General features: G+C 44.1%; 2 protein-coding genes across 5 annotated transcripts; one reads left to right on the top strand and one right to left on the bottom strand.

Moving 5' to 3' along the window:
* Positions 1-1,031: 1,031 nt before the first annotated feature.
* On the bottom strand, positions 1,032-15,171 carry LOC112215418 (V-type proton ATPase catalytic subunit A). 3 transcript variants are annotated; one of them, XM_024374440.2, is made up of 15 exons: positions 14,916-15,171; positions 9,356-9,452; positions 8,997-9,125; positions 6,234-6,448; positions 5,738-5,875; positions 5,503-5,654; positions 5,061-5,223; positions 4,851-4,959; positions 4,602-4,724; positions 4,358-4,472; positions 4,184-4,247; positions 3,787-3,990; positions 3,444-3,538; positions 3,177-3,348; positions 1,032-1,985 (listed from the first exon to the last, which is right to left on the bottom strand). In XM_024374440.2, exons 2-15 carry the CDS (start codon positions 9,435-9,437, stop codon positions 1,893-1,895), a joined length of 1,854 nt encoding a protein of 617 aa, XP_024230208.1. In that variant the 5' UTR covers positions 9,438-9,452; positions 14,916-15,171; the 3' UTR covers positions 1,032-1,892. The 3 variants fall into 3 exon arrangements, with proteins under 3 accessions (XP_024230208.1, XP_024230209.1, XP_024230210.1); XM_024374441.2 differs by lacking the exon at positions 14,916-15,171 and adding an exon at positions 12,065-12,149; XM_024374442.2 differs by lacking the exon at positions 14,916-15,171 and adding an exon at positions 11,380-11,474.
* A 522-nt stretch (positions 15,172-15,693) lies between these two features.
* On the top strand, positions 15,694-20,137 carry LOC112215417 (N-alpha-acetyltransferase 50). 2 transcript variants are annotated; one of them, XM_024374439.2, is made up of 5 exons: positions 15,694-15,876; positions 17,585-17,718; positions 17,865-17,984; positions 18,139-18,205; positions 18,457-20,137. In XM_024374439.2, exons 1-5 carry the CDS (start codon positions 15,869-15,871, stop codon positions 18,632-18,634), a joined length of 507 nt encoding a protein of 168 aa, XP_024230207.1. In that variant the 5' UTR covers positions 15,694-15,868; the 3' UTR covers positions 18,635-20,137. The 2 variants fall into 2 exon arrangements, with proteins under 2 accessions (XP_024230207.1, XP_024230206.1); XM_024374438.2 differs by having other exon boundaries at positions 15,695-15,876; positions 17,582-17,718.
* The last annotated feature ends 1,238 nt before the right edge of the window (positions 20,138-21,375 follow it).

The raw sequence follows: 21,375 nt of genomic DNA, 5'->3' as shown, positions 1-21,375 counted from the left end.
TGAACCTGCTTTCATCTGTGAAGAGCACAGGGCGCCAGTGGCGAATTTGCCAATCTTGGTGTTCTCTGGCAAATGCCAAACGTCCTGCACGGTGTTGGGCTGTAAGCACAACCCCCACCTGTGGACGTTGGGCCCTCATACCACCCTCATGGAGTCTGTTTCTGACCGTTTGAGCAGACACATTTGTGGCCTGCTGGAGGTCATTTTGCAGGGCTCTGGCATGCTCCTCCTTGCACAAAGGCAGAGGTAGCGGTCCTGCTGCTGGGTTGTTGCCCTCCTACGGCCTCCTCCACATCTCCTGATGTAGCGCCTCCATGCTCTGGACACTACGCTGACAGACACAGCAAACCTTCTTGCCACAGCTCGCATTGATGTTCCATCCTGGATGAGCTGCACTACCTGAGCCACTTGTGTGGGTTGTAGACTCCGTCTCATGCTACCACTAGAGTGAAAGCACCGCCAGCATTCAAAAGTGACCAAAACATCAGCCAGGAAGCATAGGAACTGAGAAGTGGTCTGTGGTCACCACCTGCAGAACCACTCCTTTATTGGGGGTGTCTTGCTAATTGCCTATAATTTCCACATGTAGTCTATTCCATTTGCACAACAGCATGTGAAATTTGTCAATCAGTGTTGCTTCCTAAGTGGACAGTTTGATTTCACAGAAGCGTGATTGACTTGGAGTTACATTGTGTTGTTGAAGTGTTCCCCTTTATTTTTTTGAGCAGTGTATTTGGCTAAGGTGTATGTAAACTTCCGACTTCAACTGTATGTACATTACTTTTAGTGACTGAAATGTAGTTGAGGGGAATGCACGTAGCAATACTAGTTTAACCAGCAGTACCAGACACATTTACTGTCACTCTTACACTACATGACTGCATCTGATCTCTGTGTTCACTACTACTATTGTTGGTACGGCACACACAAACTATCAACGTATCATACACTAGCAGCAATCTCTTGATTACATGTACAGAACATGCAGAGAAGACTGACATCTACTGAATCACACAGTCACGACATTCACCATTTTGTTTTGTTGCTTTATTTCATTTTACACATTTTATTCTTTGGGACTCAAACACTTATCCTATTTTTTATTTAACTAGGCAAGTCAGTTAAGAACAAATTCTTATTTACAATGATGGCCTACCCCGGACAAACCCGGACGACGCTGCTGCCAATTGTGCACCGCCCAATGCAACTCTTAATCACGACCGGTTGTGATACAGCCTGGATGAGCAGTGGAAAGGAGAGGACAAGAGAGCCCACCTCTTACACACGTACAAGACTACACCACGTAAATCACTATCATAAGAAAAACAACAACCAGCCCAGGCGATGTCCACATCACACACCTGCAATAAATAGTCACTCTGCTTAAGTATTTCATGTTAATCTTCTGTACAGATAGAGGGGGTATTGAGCTATAATTACATCAACTGACATCGTCAGGTGCACAGCTAGGGCCAGAGACCATGTGCAAAACAAACGGGGAGGGATAGGCAGTGCAGGGGTTAAGAGTGAGATGAACTGTCTCTCACACACACAAAGACATGTAAACATACACACGCAGGTAATGGGGCAGATCTTTGACCATGCTGGGGAAAAGACACGGAGGCAACATAATACAAGAACACTACATTTCCTTCTGTTTTTGCCCACACAAACACACATTGGGTAAACTGATGGCAGGTTGGGTGTAAACACAAGGAAATGGAATGTGAGGCTGCAGTGGAGGTATCTGCAGAGAGAGAGGGGGGACACACAGACATGCACTGCCCCTGAGATGAGGGGTCGGGGGCTCAGTCCTCCAGGCTGCAGTGGAGGTATCTGCAGGGAGGGGGGGGGGCAGACATGCACTGCCCCTGGGATGAGGGGTCGGGGGCTCAGTCCTCCAGGCTGCGGAAGGAGTTCTGCATGTCCTCCAGCAGCTGGGCGTAATCAGCCTTGATCTTGGTCTCTCCCTCCTTCACTGGGTCCTATAACAGGCCAGAAACAGTAACACAGGATGGGTTCTATAACAGGCCAGACATACAGAGTAACAGAGGATGGGTCCTATAACAGACTAGACATACAGAGTAACACAGAGGATGGGTCCTAACAGGCCAGACATACAGAGTAACAGAGGCTGGGTCCTATAACAGACTAGACATACAGAGTAACAGAGGCTGGGTCCTATAACAGACTAGTCAATACAGAGTAACACAGAGGATCGGTCCTAACAGGCCAGACATACAGAGTAGCAGAGGATGGGTCCTATAACAGGCCAGACATACAGAGTAACACAGAGGATGGGTCCTATAACAGGCCAGAAACAGTAACACAGAGAATGGGTTCTATAACAGGCCAGACATACAGAGTAACAGAGGCTGGGTCCTATAACAGGCCAGACATACAGAGTAACACAGAGGATGGGTCCTATAACAGGCCAGACATACAGAGTAACACAGAGGATGGGTCCTATAACAGGCCAGACATACAGAGTAACACAGAGGATGGGTCCTATAACAGGCCAGACATACAGAGTAACACAGAGGATGGGTCCTATAACAGGCCAGACATACAGAGAGGATGTGTCCTAACACAGACATACAGGAACACAGAGGATGGGTCCTATAACAGGCCAGACATACAGAGTAACAGAGGATGGGTCCTATAACAGACTAGACATACAGAGTAACAGAGGTTGGGTCCTAACAGGCCAGACATACAGAGTAACAGAGGATGGGTCCTATAACAGACCAGACATACAGAGTAACAGAGGTTGGGTCCTAACAGGCCAGACATACAGAGTAACAGAGGATGGGTCCTATAACAGGCCAGACATACAGAGTAACAGAGGCTGGGTCCTATAACAGGCCAGACATACAGAGTAACAGAGGATGGGTCCTATAACAGGCCAGACATACAGAGTAACACAGAGACTGAGAAACAGAGACAACACCACAAAGATACCAAAATACAGATAAACAGCAAGAGAAATACTCAGATGGAGATTACATAGAAAGACAGACAGATCCAGGGAAAGACAGACAGATCCAGGGAAAAACAGACAGATACAGGGAAAGACAGACAGATACATAGAAAGACAAGGAGGGAAGATAAAACAAGTAGAAAGAAAGACAAAGAACACACACAGAGATGGAGAAACTGTCAGACTGCTGCTGTACCTTGAACTTCATGGAGCTGAGTCTGTAGAGGATCTCTCCCAGGTGTTCTCTGATCATGGACCAGGTGACCTTGTTGTCGCTCTGAGCCGTGGTCTCCACTGCGTGCCGTGCCATATCATAGAAGGCTATTATGTTGGACAGGATGCCAACAGTCTTATAGAAGGGACAGAACCTGTAGGGAGTTTAGAGGGCAGAGAGTTACAGTTGTAGTCTTTCGGTATTTGCCAGAAATATTTGAGTATGTCAGACAGTGACACTGTGTGTTACCGGTCATAGGGGGTGTAACCGTTCTGTTGCAGGAAGTCATCCTTGAGGAGCTTGGCCACCTCCAGGGTGATCTTATCAGTTTCAGCCAGCGAGGCCTGTCACCAAGACAGCAAGGACAACATTAAGTTCCATCCTCCCTTCAAATTACACAGATCTAAAAACGCTGGGCAACTGGAAATTCATACGCATTCTCCATGTTTCTTTCATCTACTCAGGGATAAGACTTCACAACGAAAGAGAGCACATAGGAATGAATAGAGCAATGATGGCATAATGGGTGGACTGGCGGCCATTGGTTATCCCTGCCTTCTCTTTCTTCACCATGCCCTTCGCTCCCCCTCACCTTGCCGACCAGCTGTACGATCTCAGCCAGGTCCTCCTCCTCTTGCAGAATCTCCTTGGCCTTGGTGCGCAGCGGGACGAACTCAGGGAAGTGCTTGTCGTAGTACTCGTCTAGCGCCCGCGTGTACTTACTGTAGCTGATCAGCCAGTTGACTGACGGAAAGTGCTTCCTCTGGGCCAGCTTCTTATCCAGACCCCAGAACACCTGTGTGTGTGTGTGTGTGTGTGTGAGTGAGTGAGTGAGTGTGAGTGAGTGAGAAACGATGGAGGCAGGTAGAGGTAGAGAAAAAGAGGATGAAGTTAAGGATTGATAATCCCTAAAGCTGATCTTTATTTCTTTGCTCCATATGTATGAGTGTGGTCTATCAGAGCCAGATAGAAACAGGCTGTATTCATACCTGCACGATACCCAGGGTAGCTGATGTCACAGGATCAGAGAAGTCACCACCAGGGGGAGACACACTGAAGGGGGACAGAATAACAGTAACATGTGGTTATAGCGAGAGAAGAAGCACTCCACTTCTGTCTATTCCAGCGTGGATAGATTGTGTTGGCAGGTTAACTGTACTCACGCCCCCACGATGCTGACGCTGCCCTCTCTCTCTGGGTTGCCCAGACACTTCACCCTGCCAGCACGCTCGTAGAATGACGCTAGACGGGCACCCAGGTAGGCAGGATAACCACTGTCTGTGGACATACACAAAATGTGTCTTCTTTATGACCAGCTGATTTAGAACTAGTTCACCCCACTAGCCTTAGAAGTTGTTCTTTACATTGCTTTAAATTGTATTTTGGGTGTTACCAGCATCCACTCACCAGCGGGCATCTCAGCCAGTCGACCAGAGATCTCCCTGAGAGCCTCGGCCCATCGAGAGGTGGAGTCAGCCATCATGCTCACGTTGTAGCCCATGTCCCTGAAGTACTCTGACAGTGTGATCCCTACAGGTACACACAGCCGATAAGTAGGTGATTGGTTAGGGGGTGTGCTCCATGTTTTGGTCTCAGGACTGCTATTGGCTGGGAGGTGTGACGTGTTGTGTTCTAGGCCCTGTGATGGGTTCTTACCGGTGTAGATGGAGGCCTCTCTGGCAGCCACAGGCATGTTGGAGGTGTTGGCCACCAGCGCTGTTCTCTTCATGATGCTCTCAGTCTTCCCATCCACCTCCATGGTCAGCTATTGAACAGACACACTGTCAATCATCCTTATATCCAATTGGAAACAGGCTAAGGGTAATAGTGATGATCATGATAATCCAATAACATAACACCACCAACCTCGGGGAAATCTCGCAATACTTCTGACATCTCGTTCCCGCGCTCCCCGCAGCCTACGTAGACGATGACGTCACTGTTGGAGTACTTGGACAGGGACTGGGAGATGACAGTTTTACCACAGCCAAAAGCTCCGGGGATGGCTGTGGTCCCTCCCTGGACACACCTGGACACAGAGACAGACAGGTAGACAAGCAGAACAGACCAGGGGCAGGGAGATGGAAGCAGTGGTTGAGTATATTGGCAGAAACAGTTAAGTAGTAATGGAGTTTCCTTGAAGCAGAATAGCAAAGACAGATAAGAAAGGACATTCTGATAATGTCCTTGAAGATGGAGAACGAGGAAAAGGTGGAGAGGGAGAGTGGTGAGAGAGTTTCCCAGAAGCAGAGATGGAGAATGGTGACAGAAAAAGAGGGAAAGGTGGAGTAAGAGAAAGGGGACTCACGGGAAGAGGGCGTCCAGTACTCTCTGTCCGGTCAGCAGTGGGTGATTGGCCGGTAACTTCTCTGTGACCGGGCGAATCTGTCGCACTGGCCAGACCTGGACCATGGTGAACTTCTCCTTCATACCCTCAAACTCCAGCTCCAACACCACGTCCTGAAACACACAACAAACCCTCAGTCCAAATACATTTCCACAAATGCATTACTATGGATTGAGACTAGGGAGGTGGGACTAACCGAGACGTCATAGTTTCCGGGGGGAGCCACATAGGTGACAGTTCCTCTGTTCCTCGGGGGCAGCATGATCTTGTGCTTGATAAGGGAGTTCTCAAACACCATCCCGTAGATATCACCCCCTGTGATGTGACTGCCCACCTAAGAAAGAGAGAGCGGTGATGAGGGGTTAATGCTGAACAATTCAATGTTTATGTTGTTCAGCATGTGCTCTAAGGCAGGGTTTCCCCAAACTCGGGTCAGGGGGTCCCACGTGGGTGCACATTTTGGTTTTCGCCCTAGCACGACACAGTGGATTCAAATAATCAATCAAAGCTTGGTGATGAGTTGGTTATTTGAATCAGCTGTGTAGTGCTAGGGCAAAAACCAAAATGTGAACCCAGGTGGGCCCCAGGACTAAGTTTGGGAAACTCTGCTCTAGGGTCACTTCAAACTTTGTATAATGTAAACCACGCAACACTTTTATTAAAACATTGACAGAGTAGTAGGACACACCCACCCGTAAGCTCTTGACGGGGGAGAACTCCCATTTCAGGTCTCGGTTGAGGGCTCCGATGTTGACTCCGCGGGGGATGTAGATGCTCTGTGTTAGGTCATTGATGTCCTTTAGGGGGCGCTGGATACCATCAAAGATGGAGCCCATGATGCCTGGGCCCAGCTCCACAGACAGAGGCTTTCCAGTCCGCAGCACTGGGTCCCCAACAGACACGCCCGCTGTGACAACGCTCAGGAACACACCATGTGTTAATGGATCAAGCCTGGGCAAGCATTCTGATCTCGTTCTCAATGATCAGTGCTTTATTTTTACATTGCTGTCCAGCAGTTCTGAATTTGCCATGCACCTGACTCAACATGCACCTGACTCAACATGCACCTGACTCAACATGCACCTGACTCAACATGCACCTGACTCAACATGCACCTGACTCAACATGCACCTGACTCAACATGCACCTGACTCAACATGCACCTGACTCAACATGCACCTGACTCAACATGCACCTGACTCAACATGCACCTGACTCAACATTTTTCTGTGCAATAGCCTTCTGATTTGAACATTTGAAAAGTGTTGGTGTGTGTACTAGGCTATTTGATTGAATTTGTGTTACAGCACTTTGGTTTCACTAATAAATAAATATGTTGAAATGGAACCAAATGATCTGTTTGTGTCTTCAGCCCTTTTTAAATAGGATAGATGGGCTATATGGTCTACAGTATAGGTTGAATGTGATGGTCTGCCTATAACCAGCCTGAGTAGGCTTATAACTCCATTCATATTCATAGATTAAAGAAATGAATTCAATTGGTAATGAGATACTTTCAGGCCACTTAATGCGATGCATGTCTGTTGAATTTGGAAAAATCCTCCTGCACTCGGCCCCCCCAATCTACTCAGCCAATCAGGAGCCGCTACTGCGTTGCAGCCATGGCATACTGCATACTTTTAACTAAATGGTATGTGCTAAATAGTATGCAACAATGAGTAAATAGTATGCAGTTTAAGTATGTAGTACACTATTATGGGTATCTGGACATGGCCCGCGTGTACAGTGGCTTGCGAAAGTATTCACCCCCTTGGCATTTTTCCTATTTTGTTGCCTTACAAGCTGGAATTAAAATGGATTTTGGGGGGGTTGTATAATTTGATTTACACAACATGTCTACCACTTTGAAAATGCAAAATATTTTTTATTATTATTATTATATTATTTTATATTATTATATTTTTATATAAAAAAACTGAACTTCAGCGTGCATAACTATTCACCCCCCCTAATGTCAATCATTTGTAGAGCCAACTTTTGCAGCAATTACAGCTTCAAGTCTCTTGGGGTGTTTCTCCATAAGCTTGGCACATCTAGCCACTGGGATTTTTGCCCATTCTTCAAGGCAAAACTGCTCCAGCTCCTTCAAGTTGGATGGGTTCCTCTGGTGTACAGCGATCTTTAAGGCATACCACAGATTGTCAATTGGATTGAGGTCTGGGCTTTGACTAGGCCATTCCAAGACATTTAAATGTTTCCCCTTAAACCACTCGAGCATTGCTTTAGCAGTATGCTTAGGGTCATTGTCCTGCTGGAAGGTGAACCTCTGTCCCAGTCTCAAATCTCTGGAAGACAAAGGTTTTCCTCAAGACTTTCCCTGTATTTAGTGCCATCTATCATTCCTTCAATTCTGACCAGTTTCCCAGTTACTGCTGATAAAAAATATCCCCACAGCATGATGCTGCCACCACCATGCTTCACTGTGGGAATGGTGTTCTAGGGGTGATAAGAGGTGTTGGGTTTGCAGACAGAGTTTTCCTTGATGGTCAAAAAGCTTAATTTGTGTCTCATCTGACCAGAGTACCATCTTCCATATACTTGGGGAGTCTCCCACATGCCTTCTGGCGGATACCAAACGTGTTTGCTTATTTTCTTCTTTAAGCAATGGCTTTTTTCTGGCCACTGGTGCCATATTCTTTCCATTTTTTAATAATGGATTTAATGGTGCTCCGTGGGATGTTCAAAGTTTCAGATATTTTTTATAACCCAACCCTGATCTGTACTTCTCCCTGACCTGTTTGGGGAGCTCCTTGGTCTTCATGGTGCAGCTTGCTTGGTGGTGTGCCTTGCTTAGTGGTGTTGCAGACTCTGGGGACTTTCAGAACAGGTGTGTGTGATATATATATATATATATCATACACACACACAGATCATGTGACACTTAAATAAAGTCCACCTGTGTGCAATCTAACTAATTATGCAACTTCTGAAGGTAATTGGTTGCACCAGATCTTTTTCAGTGGCTTCATAGCAAAGGGGTGAATACATACTGTATGCACGCACCACTTTTCTGTTTTTTACTATTTAGAAGCATGTTGTTTTTTCCATTTCACTTCACCAATTTGGACTATTTTGTGTCTGTCCATTACATGAAATGCAAATTAAAATCTATTTAAATTACAGGTTGTAATGCAACAAAATAGGAAAAACACTAAGGGGGATGAATACTTTTGCAAGGAATTGTATGTACCAGAGAAATAGTTTCAGTAATGATAGGTGATCATGTACAGATACAGTAGGTGTGTACACACCCCTACCTATCTAAAGGGAGTATATAGACAGTCAGGTACAGTAAAACATTTTTATCCCAAATGACACCTTGCTCCTTTTACAGAACACTTTTACAGTAGTGCACTACGTACGGAATAGGGTGCCATTTTGGGACACCGCCACAGTCAAGTGCAGTAACAGTGCAATATAACCCGTTAGGATACATGTCTCCTCGTAAACCTGGATGGTGGCCATGTCTCCCTCCAGCCTGATGATCTCTCCCACCAGCTCACTGTGGCCCACTCTCACCAACTCATACATGGCCGCTCCCGCCATGGCAGTGGCCGTCACCACTACAGCACAGCCAGGGCACAACACAGGTCAGAGGTCACACAGCAGGCAAACACATGCAAGAGAGACAGATGTGATGTCTAGTCCAAACTTAACCCCCAGATTAGTGGAAGCAATATTGGTGGAAACAGCTTAGCCTACTACAACAGATATAGATGGGGCTCGTCATCAGCTAAAACCTTTGAAGGCTAAACAGAGGTACTGGTGACAGATCCATTTGAGTGATAGTGACCTGGGCCGGATACTCCATGGACGTATCCAAACTCGCTCTCCTTCTCCTCATCCCGGATCTTAGGCAGTTTAGACAGGTCCATCCCGACAGGCTAGATCTGCGGGAGAGAAAGAATAATTGAGTAAGTGTGTGAATGAGGACGATAAAGGAAGATTGTCTCACCCTGTTACTTTAATCTGGGAAGAATGGGGCACAGCTGAAGAATGCTTCTGGTTATTTTGAAGACGGAACGCCACAGTTCTACTTTTAGAACGGTTACACTGTATATACAAGTGTATTGATTTGTGTTTTTATGGTTGACTGCATCCCAGACCATAGTGGGTTACAGTCATGGCTGGGACACTTGACCCAGTCATTAGAAGGTCAACAGGCTTCTCATCCAACTCCCTATATATCCATCTAGTCACGAAACATGACAGTGCCTTCAATTGTGTACTCCATGTACATGTACATAGAAAGAACCTAAACGTCCCTTGTCTGTCACAAAATTATATTTGAAATTACTACGCAGATTGTCCATGGTGTTGGTCCATCAGCTGGTCGAAATTTGAGACAAAATATCCACAAGAAAGTATTAAACAAACAGACTTCAAACGCAGGACTGTGTGTGGCTATTAAGGTGTGTCTGCTCATGACCAAAGGCACGTGCACAAGACCGAAGTGCATACTAACAGGCATTTGCATGGTTTTGAGCATGTGCCAGGTGAAACATTTCTACTTCAGTACCTGTGCTCTTAAGTCAGGTAAACAATACTCTGCCGTGGATTGTCTTCATTTCAGCCAAATGAGTCACCAACCGTACAGACAACGAGCAGAGCAACTCAAATGGCATTTTATTCAACATTTTGGCTTGTAAGGAAAATGTCCAAGATGTTGCAGTGCTTTGTTTGACTGTATATCAATAAATATGATGGCTACTAGGATCGTATTCTGTGCAATAACACCAAATGCATAAATAAGACAAATATTAGTTAAATAAAATATGGAACAGTAAATTAAACTGTTCACTACACCTTTCATTTTGGAGCAACGTAGCTGACAGCAAAGGTTTCAACTAGAGATGACGTGCAGGGATTTGTAGTCTTGCATGATGTCTGCATTTATACCAACAACATTTTCAAAACTGAGTAAATAAAACCGAATATACTGATGTCACATTGTCCAAGAGAGATTTACAGTTATCAAAACATAGCCCTTATTTGAAGTGTCTCTAAAATCCACAATGGATAAAATGGAGAGAAAAAAAAAATTGGAACCATTTCAGTGTTTGACTGCGAGGTTTTATGACATCCACCATGAGGCTAAATTGGCTGGAAAACAATGCTTCAAGAAGCTTTGTTTCCTCCTCACTACCAGCAACTAAAACCCACACCAACTTGGTTAGGGAGTGAAAATAACCATGAACCAAATCAAACAGGGAGACAAAATAAAATGCTTTGTATTCACAATCTTAAAGAGATAAACAGCAGTCTAGCTCTTCCAACATTTCTCATGCCAACTGGAGCATTGGCTCTGCAGCTCTTAAATAGGGGTGGGTATCATTTGTGGAACGTTCCAACAGGAATCTGTTCCTAAAGGTTTGTAAATAACAAGATTGCCAACAACGCATACAAAGTTGTATAGGGGCTGAATAAGAAATCAAATCAAATTTGTTTATATAGCCCTTCTTACATCAGCTGATATATCAAAGTGCTGTACAGAAACCCAGTCGAAAACCCCAAACAGCAAGCAATGCAGGTGGCTAGGAAAAACTCCCTAGAAAGGCCAAAACCTAGGAAGAAACCTAGAGAGGAACCAGGCTAAGAGGGGTGGCCAGTCCTCTTCTGGCTGTGCCGGGTGGAGATTATAACAGAACATGGCCAAGATGTTCAAATGTTCATAAATGACCAGCATGGTCAAATAATAGTAATCACAGTGAACAGGTCAGGGTTCCATAGCCGCAGGCAGAACAGTTGAAACTGGAGCAGCAGCACGGCCAAGATACCGAGTAGGGAGTTGGCAAATGTCATTAAGTTCTCACTCACCACGTTAATTCAGAAAAATGTCTCTGGTAGTTTATGGACAAACATTAAGAATAAGCTACGTGGTGAGTTGATGCCTATTCGGCAGCTAGTAAGCTACGTGAATTGATCATGCACCTTTGTATGTGTTGCTTGTACTTTAAAGTTTTTGGAAGAGACTCCTGTTGGAACGTTCCACAAATTATACCCACCCTTAAAAATCACCTCGACTAACGAGATGACAGGTGCAACACTTCCTTAGGATGATTCCAATCAGCGCTCTTCCAACACTAAATAGAACCAGCCTCGAAATCAAAAACCAAAGCCTGTAAGAATACACACTACTAGAGTAGGACCATAACTAAACCATATGATTACACACAGAAAAATTCCATACCACACATAGGTTTAAAATTAAGCTTGCTGCAATTGAGAGACTTGCATATATAGCACACAATCAGAAACAGTCTGCACCAGTTTCCCAAACTCGGTCTTCAGGACTCCAACTGGTGCACGTTTTGGTTTTTGCCCTAGTACCACACAGCTGATTCAAATCAGCAAGCTTTAATTTTTTTTGAATCAGCTGTGTCGTGCTATGGCAAAAAAACAAATCTGCACCCCTTGTGGTCCCGACGCCAGACTTTGGGAAACACTGGTCTGCACATACAAATCGCAGTCGGTCTGTTACCATGGCAATAGCACCCCTTACCCGATCTGCAACCATGATGATATCCCAGAGACTACAGCCCAACATGAAGACTCACGATTTACCAGCATCAAAAGTGAGAAATAGGACACACCTCCCCGCTCCCTCTGGACTTCCTCCCTGGTCGATTCTCACCGGGTGTGACGCAGTACGCTAACATTAGAGGGGAGATCCCAGGCAAGCATCACTGTATTTCTGTGCTCTTCTCTACCTTATGTGAAGGCTATGCTTCCCTCTTTCCCACTGTCTGTATGCTTCTCCCTCAAATGCTGCATAATAGCCTATGCTTCCCTTTGTTGTTTTTTTCACACACACACAATCTGTCGTGATTTAATGTCATCTATACAGGCAGAAAACTGCAGGTGCTCTAACACAGGGGGCTAATGCTTCCTGATACTCCTGCATCTATACAACGGAGATTGAACAACCCCCATCACTCACTCTGTAGACACACACACCATTCCTGCTCCAGTGCCCTTACCACCCTTTCGTCCTTACCACAGAGGGTATTTTCCTCCATGCTAGATGGGTCATCTGTATAGAAATAGCCCCCCCAACAGGTCTAGTCTGTAGCTGCAGGATACAGACAACAATGGCTCAGGATGACCTCCAGTTCTCACCAGTGGACAGGACAGACTTAGTAAGCATTTATATGTGTTCTTCAGATGTAAGACCATCTTCTCTTCATCTCTTGATCTTAACTTGAATGTTCAATTCAATTTGGATTACAACAGGTTCAAACTTGTCTTGTAAAACAAGCTAAAGAACACTGATACAGAAAAAAATAGACTGATTAATAATTCACCCATCAACCACTTCCATTGTGATTTTGGCATAGAGACTATGAATATATGCATGAGGCATCACATGACTGTGGCACATGACTGGCTAAGTTATATGGGGCCATTTGAGGAAGTGGAAAATCCTAGTGTGGGGAAAGATTGGGATGTCCACTCAGAGTGTGTGTCTTGGTGGTTCATATGCTGTGCAAGACATACGGATTCACACACTCAGAGTCCGGTCTATAAAAAGCTAGATGAGTGAACTTAAATCCCTTGACACAAGTGTACTTGTCTGGTCTTATAGCAGCCACCTACAAAGCTCAAATCTCTGGTATGATGTAGGCAGAAGTTTCCCTTTAAAACAGATCTAGGATCAGCTTCATCTCCCTAAAGTCCCAACCTTTAAGGGGAAAAAGATTAATGCCAGGGGTAGGGGAAGTAGTCAGTGTAAAACCCAGACATGCTTCCAGGTTCTATGGACTCATTTTAAAATCGAGGATACACTCCCATCACGGGGTACTGCAATGTTAACGTAAACAATCCGTAGTAAGGAAGGTCTTTCTGTGAGTGTAAAGGTAATAAAACACAATGGACCTTTAGCCTAATGAAATTGTTTCCTTAAGCATAATCAGTCTCGTAATGCAACTAGAGCAAGTGGGGGTTCCAAATTGTTGCATAATCCTGCAAACCCAACAGCTCATACTGAACTTCCTGTTTGAGTTTTAAAATGTTACAAAATAGTGCTAATCCACTCAGTGCATCCCTTGTCACAATGGATTCACATATTTACCAACAACTCCCCACAGGCTGAGATCCTATGCCCCAAAGGGCAAGTCTAGGCTCAAGTGCTCTGTTCTCAGTCCTAAAAGCTGCAACTAAAACTGGTCCTGAATCAACACTTGGGGACAATCATCCTCTTAACTAGCTGTTCTTTTTAACTATTCTGTTATTTCTTTGTTGTTAAGATAGAATACACAAAGGGTGGATCTCATTCTCAATAGTCCTGAAGCTTCCTTTCCCTTCCTTGTTGCATCTCCTTCCTTTGATACTGCACTAATCTATAGCACTAGACAGGTGAAAAAACAATCCTCAGTGGGATTCCACAATATTGCTTTAACCTATCCTCAATTCTCAGAAAAGTACATTAGATGGAGGGGGCGATAATGGGAACTCACATTAGAATATTGAGATTCACCCAAAGAGGTCATATCCTATGAGCAGACACTTCTGATGAGAAATTCAACATCCAAGTAAGGATATGGTGGGGCCCTGATGCTATTTGCATTGAATTATTCTTCCTCCTCTGCACCATCTCCAGCTCATCCTGCTCTTCCACCAAGGGAATAAAGACCAGCATGGGAATAATAAGTGATTGTTTGATTTACAATACCACATCTCACATGCAGAGAGTATCTGGATTTGATAACATTTGTAGTATGCCTAATAGCTTATCTGCACTGCCCCAAAGATGTATGTCAAATATAATCACCTTGTAAACACCATCGCTCACGCGCTGTAGGTATCGCCGTTCTTTTAGTTAAATGACACGTCTATCCCTGGCCATGTCACAGAAAATAACGCGTTACATTGTAGCGAATAAAAAAATTATCCATCGATCAAATGAAAGACAAATACGTTACCTGCTGAGGCACGACTTCTTCTACGCATTTTTTGCGGAATAACACCCGACATTTGAGAAGCTACCCTGCCAGCGATGCAATTTATTTGATTAATCAACCCAATAATGCAAGCATGTTTAATTCATATAATTAGCTGCAGTTGATCCATGTTATTTGTCATTTTGTTCATTTAAATGGGCCTACACTTGAATGAAACACCACGACCAGAAGTAAATGTATTTTCCAATTATTAAATTCATATGATAAACAATATCAGACTTAGTGAAATAACATGGTTATTTATGCAGTTTCATGGATAGCCATCGTTGGCTACATTGTAGGCGATTTAAAGCGTAGGTCATCTGTCAAAATCGCTTGCTCTGCCATTTTGATGCATTTCAAAAATGACATTGCATTTAATCTGATATGATGACAATACAATGGGATAGCTACCTTCAGAAAAGAAACGGTCCACCGTCTTGATCCTCTGCCTAGAGAAGATGTGAGTGTCGATCATGCGATAGCAAATGATCAGCTGACTTCATTCACAGCGCTTTGCAAAGCGCTGTGACTCACAACCACTGCAAATGATTCATTCCACTGTGGCTCAATCCCACTGCGCTGTCAAAGACTATAGAGGGAAAGACAATACTTTCTCTCGATATTCGTATATAGTTTGACATTTAAATAAACACCAACAATAGAACAGAACAGCTGATGAGCAGCATCACAGCATTTTATTCAGCAATTAGAAATGAGGCTCGGATCAAGCAAAGATGGAAGGCTCCACAATAGACGGAGGGCAGAAAAACAAACAGTAGAATTATGTGGTCTTTTTTGAGAACATATCTTTGCATTTGATCCAAAATGGCGGTAGACCCATACTTTTGATGTTGCGTGTAAAAAAGATGGATTGCACTGTGGGACACTGGAGATTTGCATGACGATAGTTTACAACAATACTATGAATTTAAATGAAATATCAAGTTGCGCCACAAATGATCAGAAATGGAATAATGAAAAACGTGCAAAAATGACATTTAAAAATCTAACAAAAATGTCAAAGGTCAGTCCATACTTAAAGAACAAACATCCCGAAATGTTTCAATATTTCAAACACAAAACCTGCTTTATAATAAAAGCAGTAATATTTATGTCATTTCATCAAACTGACTAATAAAAATAACTGGATTAATAATAATATGTAGCCATATTAACGTTCTGCGCATGCGGGGTCAGAGTTGACAGTCTGCCGTGGAGGAGTGCGGTAGCTAAGCTAACAGCTAGCAACACATGTGGAGGGTACAACGGGAGGCAACCCTAACTCTGTCAAAATTCCCCCAACCGAACCGTAAACTACTCAGAACTTTAGTCACATCGAATTTAAGGAATAGCAGTCGTTTACAATGAAAGGGTGAGTAAAGCCATTTAGAGACATGTCTGTGTTCTTATCACGAGTAAAGTTTTTTTTCTTGTCTCTTTTTTTCTTTTTTCTACAGGCGGGGAGGTGGTTGCAATGCTGCTGCTAGCTAAACCCTTTGCGCGGTTAGGGGTAAAATAATCTGCCAATGATGGCACTACAGTGATTTTCGTTTCGCTAACCACCGTTTGTCATTGGCTAGCTAGCTAGTTAGCAAATAGCATCGTTAACCTGCTAAGTGTGGCTAGTAGTGCCTGCATTACCCATCAAATGAACCATGCTTGAACAAAAGTCGGACAAGTTCGTAACCTGCCTGTTAGTTCGTGACGTGTAGCTAATTAGCTAACCTGAAATTCGATGTCCTACTTTGTCGCTAGCTATAGATAATTACTACTCGGCTACTTTACGCCACTCTCAATTCCAACCTTGTTAAACCAACCAACTAGCTAGCTACTTTACTTAACTAGTGAACCACGCGGCTAGGTAGCTAACGCTAACTAGCTAACTTAAACATGGAACACATGATAACTGTCACTCCACCAATGCTCCTTCTATTTGTGGTCACACTACCTAACGTTAACATAATGTTCACGTTTGTCAGCAGTTTATTTGAATTATGTTTAACTAGTATCACTGATTTCTGTGAAGCAGGGCAACGTTGATTCGCTAGCTAACTTGGCTAACTAGCTAGCTTATTAGGCAACCTAGCTAAATGATTCAATAACCCAATGGTTCAACTGTACTGTTTGGGGCGTAAGCATCAACCATAAAACTAGGTGCTTTGTTCATCTTATGCAGTTATCTGTCAAGCCTACAAAATATCAGTTCCCTCATTGCTGCTTTGCAAACACTAGGTACATTCTGCATCCCTTACTCATTCATGTAAGTAACACACAAGTAGCTAGTATAAGTGGAATGGTTAGAATTAGGAATTTAATAGGATCTTTATGGTGGAATGACACAAGGCAGCAAATGTTTACTACTGTATGTAGCCAACTACTTCGGGCATTTCTAGCTCTATTTTAAAGTGTCAACAGGAAAGGAATCAGTGGATCAACAAAGACTGATGTGTAGATTCGATGTTGAAACATTCAAACCAGTTTTTCAGTTTGATGTTTACTTAACAAGTTTTCCTAACATGACACCATCTTGTCTACAAAGTCCAATGGGGTCTCATGATGTGGTGTCTGGTTTTTTAATTCGCAGAGCAGATGTCTTAGGTTTGAATATCTGCAATGTTGCATGATCTCTGCTGCCGCTCTATTCTGACTGCTGGCGAACACGTGAGCAGCAGCTGTTGTCGGCCTAGAGGTTTTAACATAAGGAGCCGCCCTATAAATACATCTGTGCGCTCCCCAGGGGGAGGTCAATTTGAGGCAAACAGTGAAGACACGAAAACAAACTCTTGGTTGCAGAGATTGACATTTGCATCTTGACTAATCTTAAATGATCAATGCACACAGGAAAGTGTGTATACATACATAGATTTCTTCTAGTTGCAACTAACATGTCATCCAGGCGCCATTGAATTTATGGTTTTGCGTTAGGGGGAAGATTTTGTCTGGCGTTGTGGTGTATGCGTGTTGGCCTTTTGGGAAGAGGGAACTCTGAATAGGAGTGCCACATTATCTATCTTTGTTGCTTGGAGTCCACCCCCACCTGTGTCTCCAGCTGGTTGACCGTTCTGCTCTTGTTCCAGTAGCCGGATCGAGCTGGGGGACGTTACGCCCCACAACATTAAACAGTTGAAACGCCTCAACCAGGTCATCTTCCCCGTCAGCTACAATGACAAGTTCTACAAGGACGTGCTCGAAGTGGGAGAGCTCGCCAAGCTAGGTAAGACGAGACAGGCTTGCCCAACCACACAGTCTTGTTTGATATTGACGCATTTGTTTTGGTAGTGAACTGATGGTGTAATATGAGGAAAAACTGCAGCATGGCACTAATGTAATACGCCTGCCCTCTGATCCCTGTGTTTGCAGCGTACTTCAATGACATTGCAGTCGGGGCAGTGTGCTGCAGAGTGGACCACTCTCAGAACCAGAAGAGACTGTACATCATGACACTGGGCTGCCTAGCGCCCTACCGCAGATTAGGCATAGGTGCGGCTCAATCTTTTCTTATTTTCATACACCAGCAATAGCCAGCGTCACACCATATTTCCTTATATCCTCTTACACTGTTTACACAGTATCAGGTCATGATAACCTGTGTGTATTGCATATTGTCAAACTCCTAGTCTTTTATTGTAACCAGGAACGAAGATGCTGAACCATGTGTTAAACATCTGTGAGAAGGATGGCACTTTTGACAACATTTACCTGTAAGTTTATAATCTCTTTTTTTATGGCTTTCTCTCCATGTGCATTGATGTGAAAGATCTGGACAAAGAAAATGCCTGGTATGGGCTTACATCATCTTGCTTAGCTCTCACCAGACCTATGTTTTCACATCCGTGCATATCAAGGAGGAAACCTTTTGAGATGGACCCTCAGTGTTCAGTTGAAAATGTCACCCACACATCCCTTCATCCCTGACCTTTAATTCACACACTCCCTTTCTTCCTCCTGACAGTCATGTGCAGATCAGCAACGAGTCTGCAATCGACTTCTACCAGAAGTTTGGCTTTGAGATCATTGAGACGAAAAAGAACTACTACAAGAGGATAGAACCGGCAGATGCCCACGTGCTTCAAAAGAGCCTGCGCAGCCCTTGTGCGCCCCCTGGGGGAGAGTTGCAGAAGGCAGAGTAGCCTCTGGAAAGAGCATGGTCGTGCCCCGCCTCCCCAAGAAACAGAACTGTGACAGATGCCCATGGGTCGACACATTCACCACTTTCTTCAAAGGACGTTAAAAAGAGAAAACAAATTCAAAGTTTAAAAAACAAAACATGGCTGCATTTTGATTTAGCAACAAAACAAACACATTTTGCATTTTATTTTTACTATTTTTCTTCATTTAGAAATTTGAAAACAAAATAAAGGATTCAGAATCCAAAAGTGCTCAGAAAAGCTGCCGACTTAAGACAGTTTAGATATGGTGGGGGGTTTCTGTGTTTGCAAATCATACTGTTTGAGTTGTTTTAAATGCGGTTTGTACTAAAAAACCCGATAGAACTGAATAGGGAAAATCTTTTACAGTGAGAGACTATCGTTGACAAAGGAAGTCCAACTGGCAATCATGGAGTGATGCTTCTTGTAATGGTGACACGTTTGGAACACTGAACTCATCCCCTTGTCACCTGAGCCCAGGGACTTATGGGAAGAGTTTTTACTGGTGGGTGAGACTAACTGTTTCTTCTTCTAGCAATATGCAAAGTGTGAGCCTTGCGCTGTGATGCAATGCCCCCTATTGACGTCAAAGCTCTGATGCCAGTCCAGAGGGGGAAAGGAGCACCCCACAGTGTGGGCATGAGGAAGGATGAACGGTTTCAAGTTGTGGGGAGATTTGAGGAAGTGGATTCCACTCTTTGTTTCTGAATGGTTTTGTTTCTCAACCCATCTATTTAATCCCCCCTTTAGATCTTTTTCTTTTCAGCTCTTTTTTTAAAAGATGCTGATGCTGATTGGCTCAGGGCTTCTCCTGGGCTTGCCACAGATGCTGTGAGAGAGTCCCGGAAACCTTCAGAGAGATCAGGGTGTGAGATGGGCAAAGGTGTATGAGATCACAGGAAATAACTGGTTTATTACGATGTTGATGTTTTTATCGAAGTACAAAGATGTGACAATGAACAAGATGTCAAGCAGGGATTGCTTGAGTACTTGGCAGTTCAGGAACAGGAGACGGGTCTCTGTTTTAAGGACTAGAGCAGTTCAATTGACTGGATAAGATGGAGTTCTCTCAGCCTGGGTGAAGTGCATGAGTGAGATTGTTGTGGATGCTTCTGTTTAGATTGGCACTTTATAGTTAGCTGGAGTACTGTCTGGTACTGAGGCTAACCTTTATTGGCCCCTGTAGTAGGAAGTAGGAACCCAGCCAACTAGATCTTTCCACATGTATCTGTAACCTTTTTGTGCGCTTCACTCATGACCATTGTGGGAAGGTTGCGTGTTGGTTTGGTAGTTTCCTCTGTCTGTAGGGCCCCTTACAACAGAACCTGAAGCCCAGGAGAAACCTGCTCCACTGCATGCTGGGAGAATACTGCCCTCTCCACTGTAGTAAAAGCATGTTTTGTTTTCTCCTTTTGAAAATGATCTTTTCTGGAGCTCTATATTGTAAGACTTTTTAACCTCTAAATAAAATAAATGCTATTTGCATTGTGGGTTCATTATTTCTATTTCATGATGTAGATCAGACCGTAAATGGTAATGTGTCTGTATATCCATCATAGTTTACAATCATACAGTACCTTAAAGTATTCAGATCCCTTGACTTTTACAGCCTTATTCTAAAATGGATTAAATAAAACATCCTCAGCAATCTACACATAATACCCCATAATGACAAAGCGAAAACAGGTTTTCATAATTACCTTGTGAATTTAGGAAAAATAAAACAAACTTTAAGTATTCAGGCCCTTTGCTATGAGACTCGAAATTGAGCTCAGGTGCATCCTGTTTCCAATGATCATCCTTGATGTTTCTCCACCTGTGGTAAATTCAATTGATTGGATATGATTTGGAAGGGCACACTCCTGTCTATATACGGTCCCACAGTTGACGGTGCATATCAGAAAAAAACGAGCAATGAGGTCAAAATAATTTTCTGTAGAGCTCAGAGACAGGATTGTGTCAAGATACAACATTTTGCAGCATGAAAGGTCCCCAAGAACACAGTGTCCTCCATCATTCATTAATGGAATAAGTTTGGAACCACCAAGACTCTTCCAAGAGCTGGCAGCCAGGCCAACCTGAGCAATCGGGGAGAAGGGCCTTGGTCAGGGAGGTGACCAAGAACCCGATGGTCACTGACAGAGCTCCAGAGTTCCTCTGTAGAGATGGGAGAACCTTCCAGGAGGATGACCATCTCTGCAGCGCTCCACCAATCAGGCCTTTATGGTAGAGTGGCTAGATGGAATCCACTCTTCCGTAAAAGGCACATGACAGACCGCTGCTAGTTTGCCAAAAGGCACCTGAAGGACTCACAGAACATGAGAAACAAGTTTCTCTGGTCTGATGAAACCAAGATTGCACTCTTTGGCCTAAATGCCAAACGTCACGTCTGGAGGAAACCCGGCACCATACCTACGATGAAGCATGGTGATGGCAGCATCATGCTGTGGGGATGTTTTTCAGCGGCAGGGTAGGGAGACTCGTCAGGATCGAGGGAAAGATGAACGAAGCGAGGTACAGAGATCCTTGATGAAAACCTGCCCCAGAGTGCTCAGATTCACCTTCCAACAGGAAAACGACCAAGAGTGGCTTCGGGACAAGCTGCTGAATGGCCCGGACTTGAACCCGATTGAACATCTCTGGAGAGACGCTCCCCATCCAACCTGACAGCGCTTGAGAGGGTCTGCAGAGAAGAATGTGAGGAACTCCCTAAATACAAGTGT

The sequence above is a fragment of the Oncorhynchus tshawytscha genome, linkage group LG16 (genome assembly GCF_018296145.1).
Source record: "Oncorhynchus tshawytscha isolate Ot180627B linkage group LG16, Otsh_v2.0, whole genome shotgun sequence".
Lineage (NCBI taxonomy): Eukaryota > Metazoa > Chordata > Actinopteri > Salmoniformes > Salmonidae > Oncorhynchus > Oncorhynchus tshawytscha.
The sequence above is the reverse complement of the archived record's forward strand: the minus strand, read 5'-3'. Positions and strand labels throughout refer to the sequence as shown.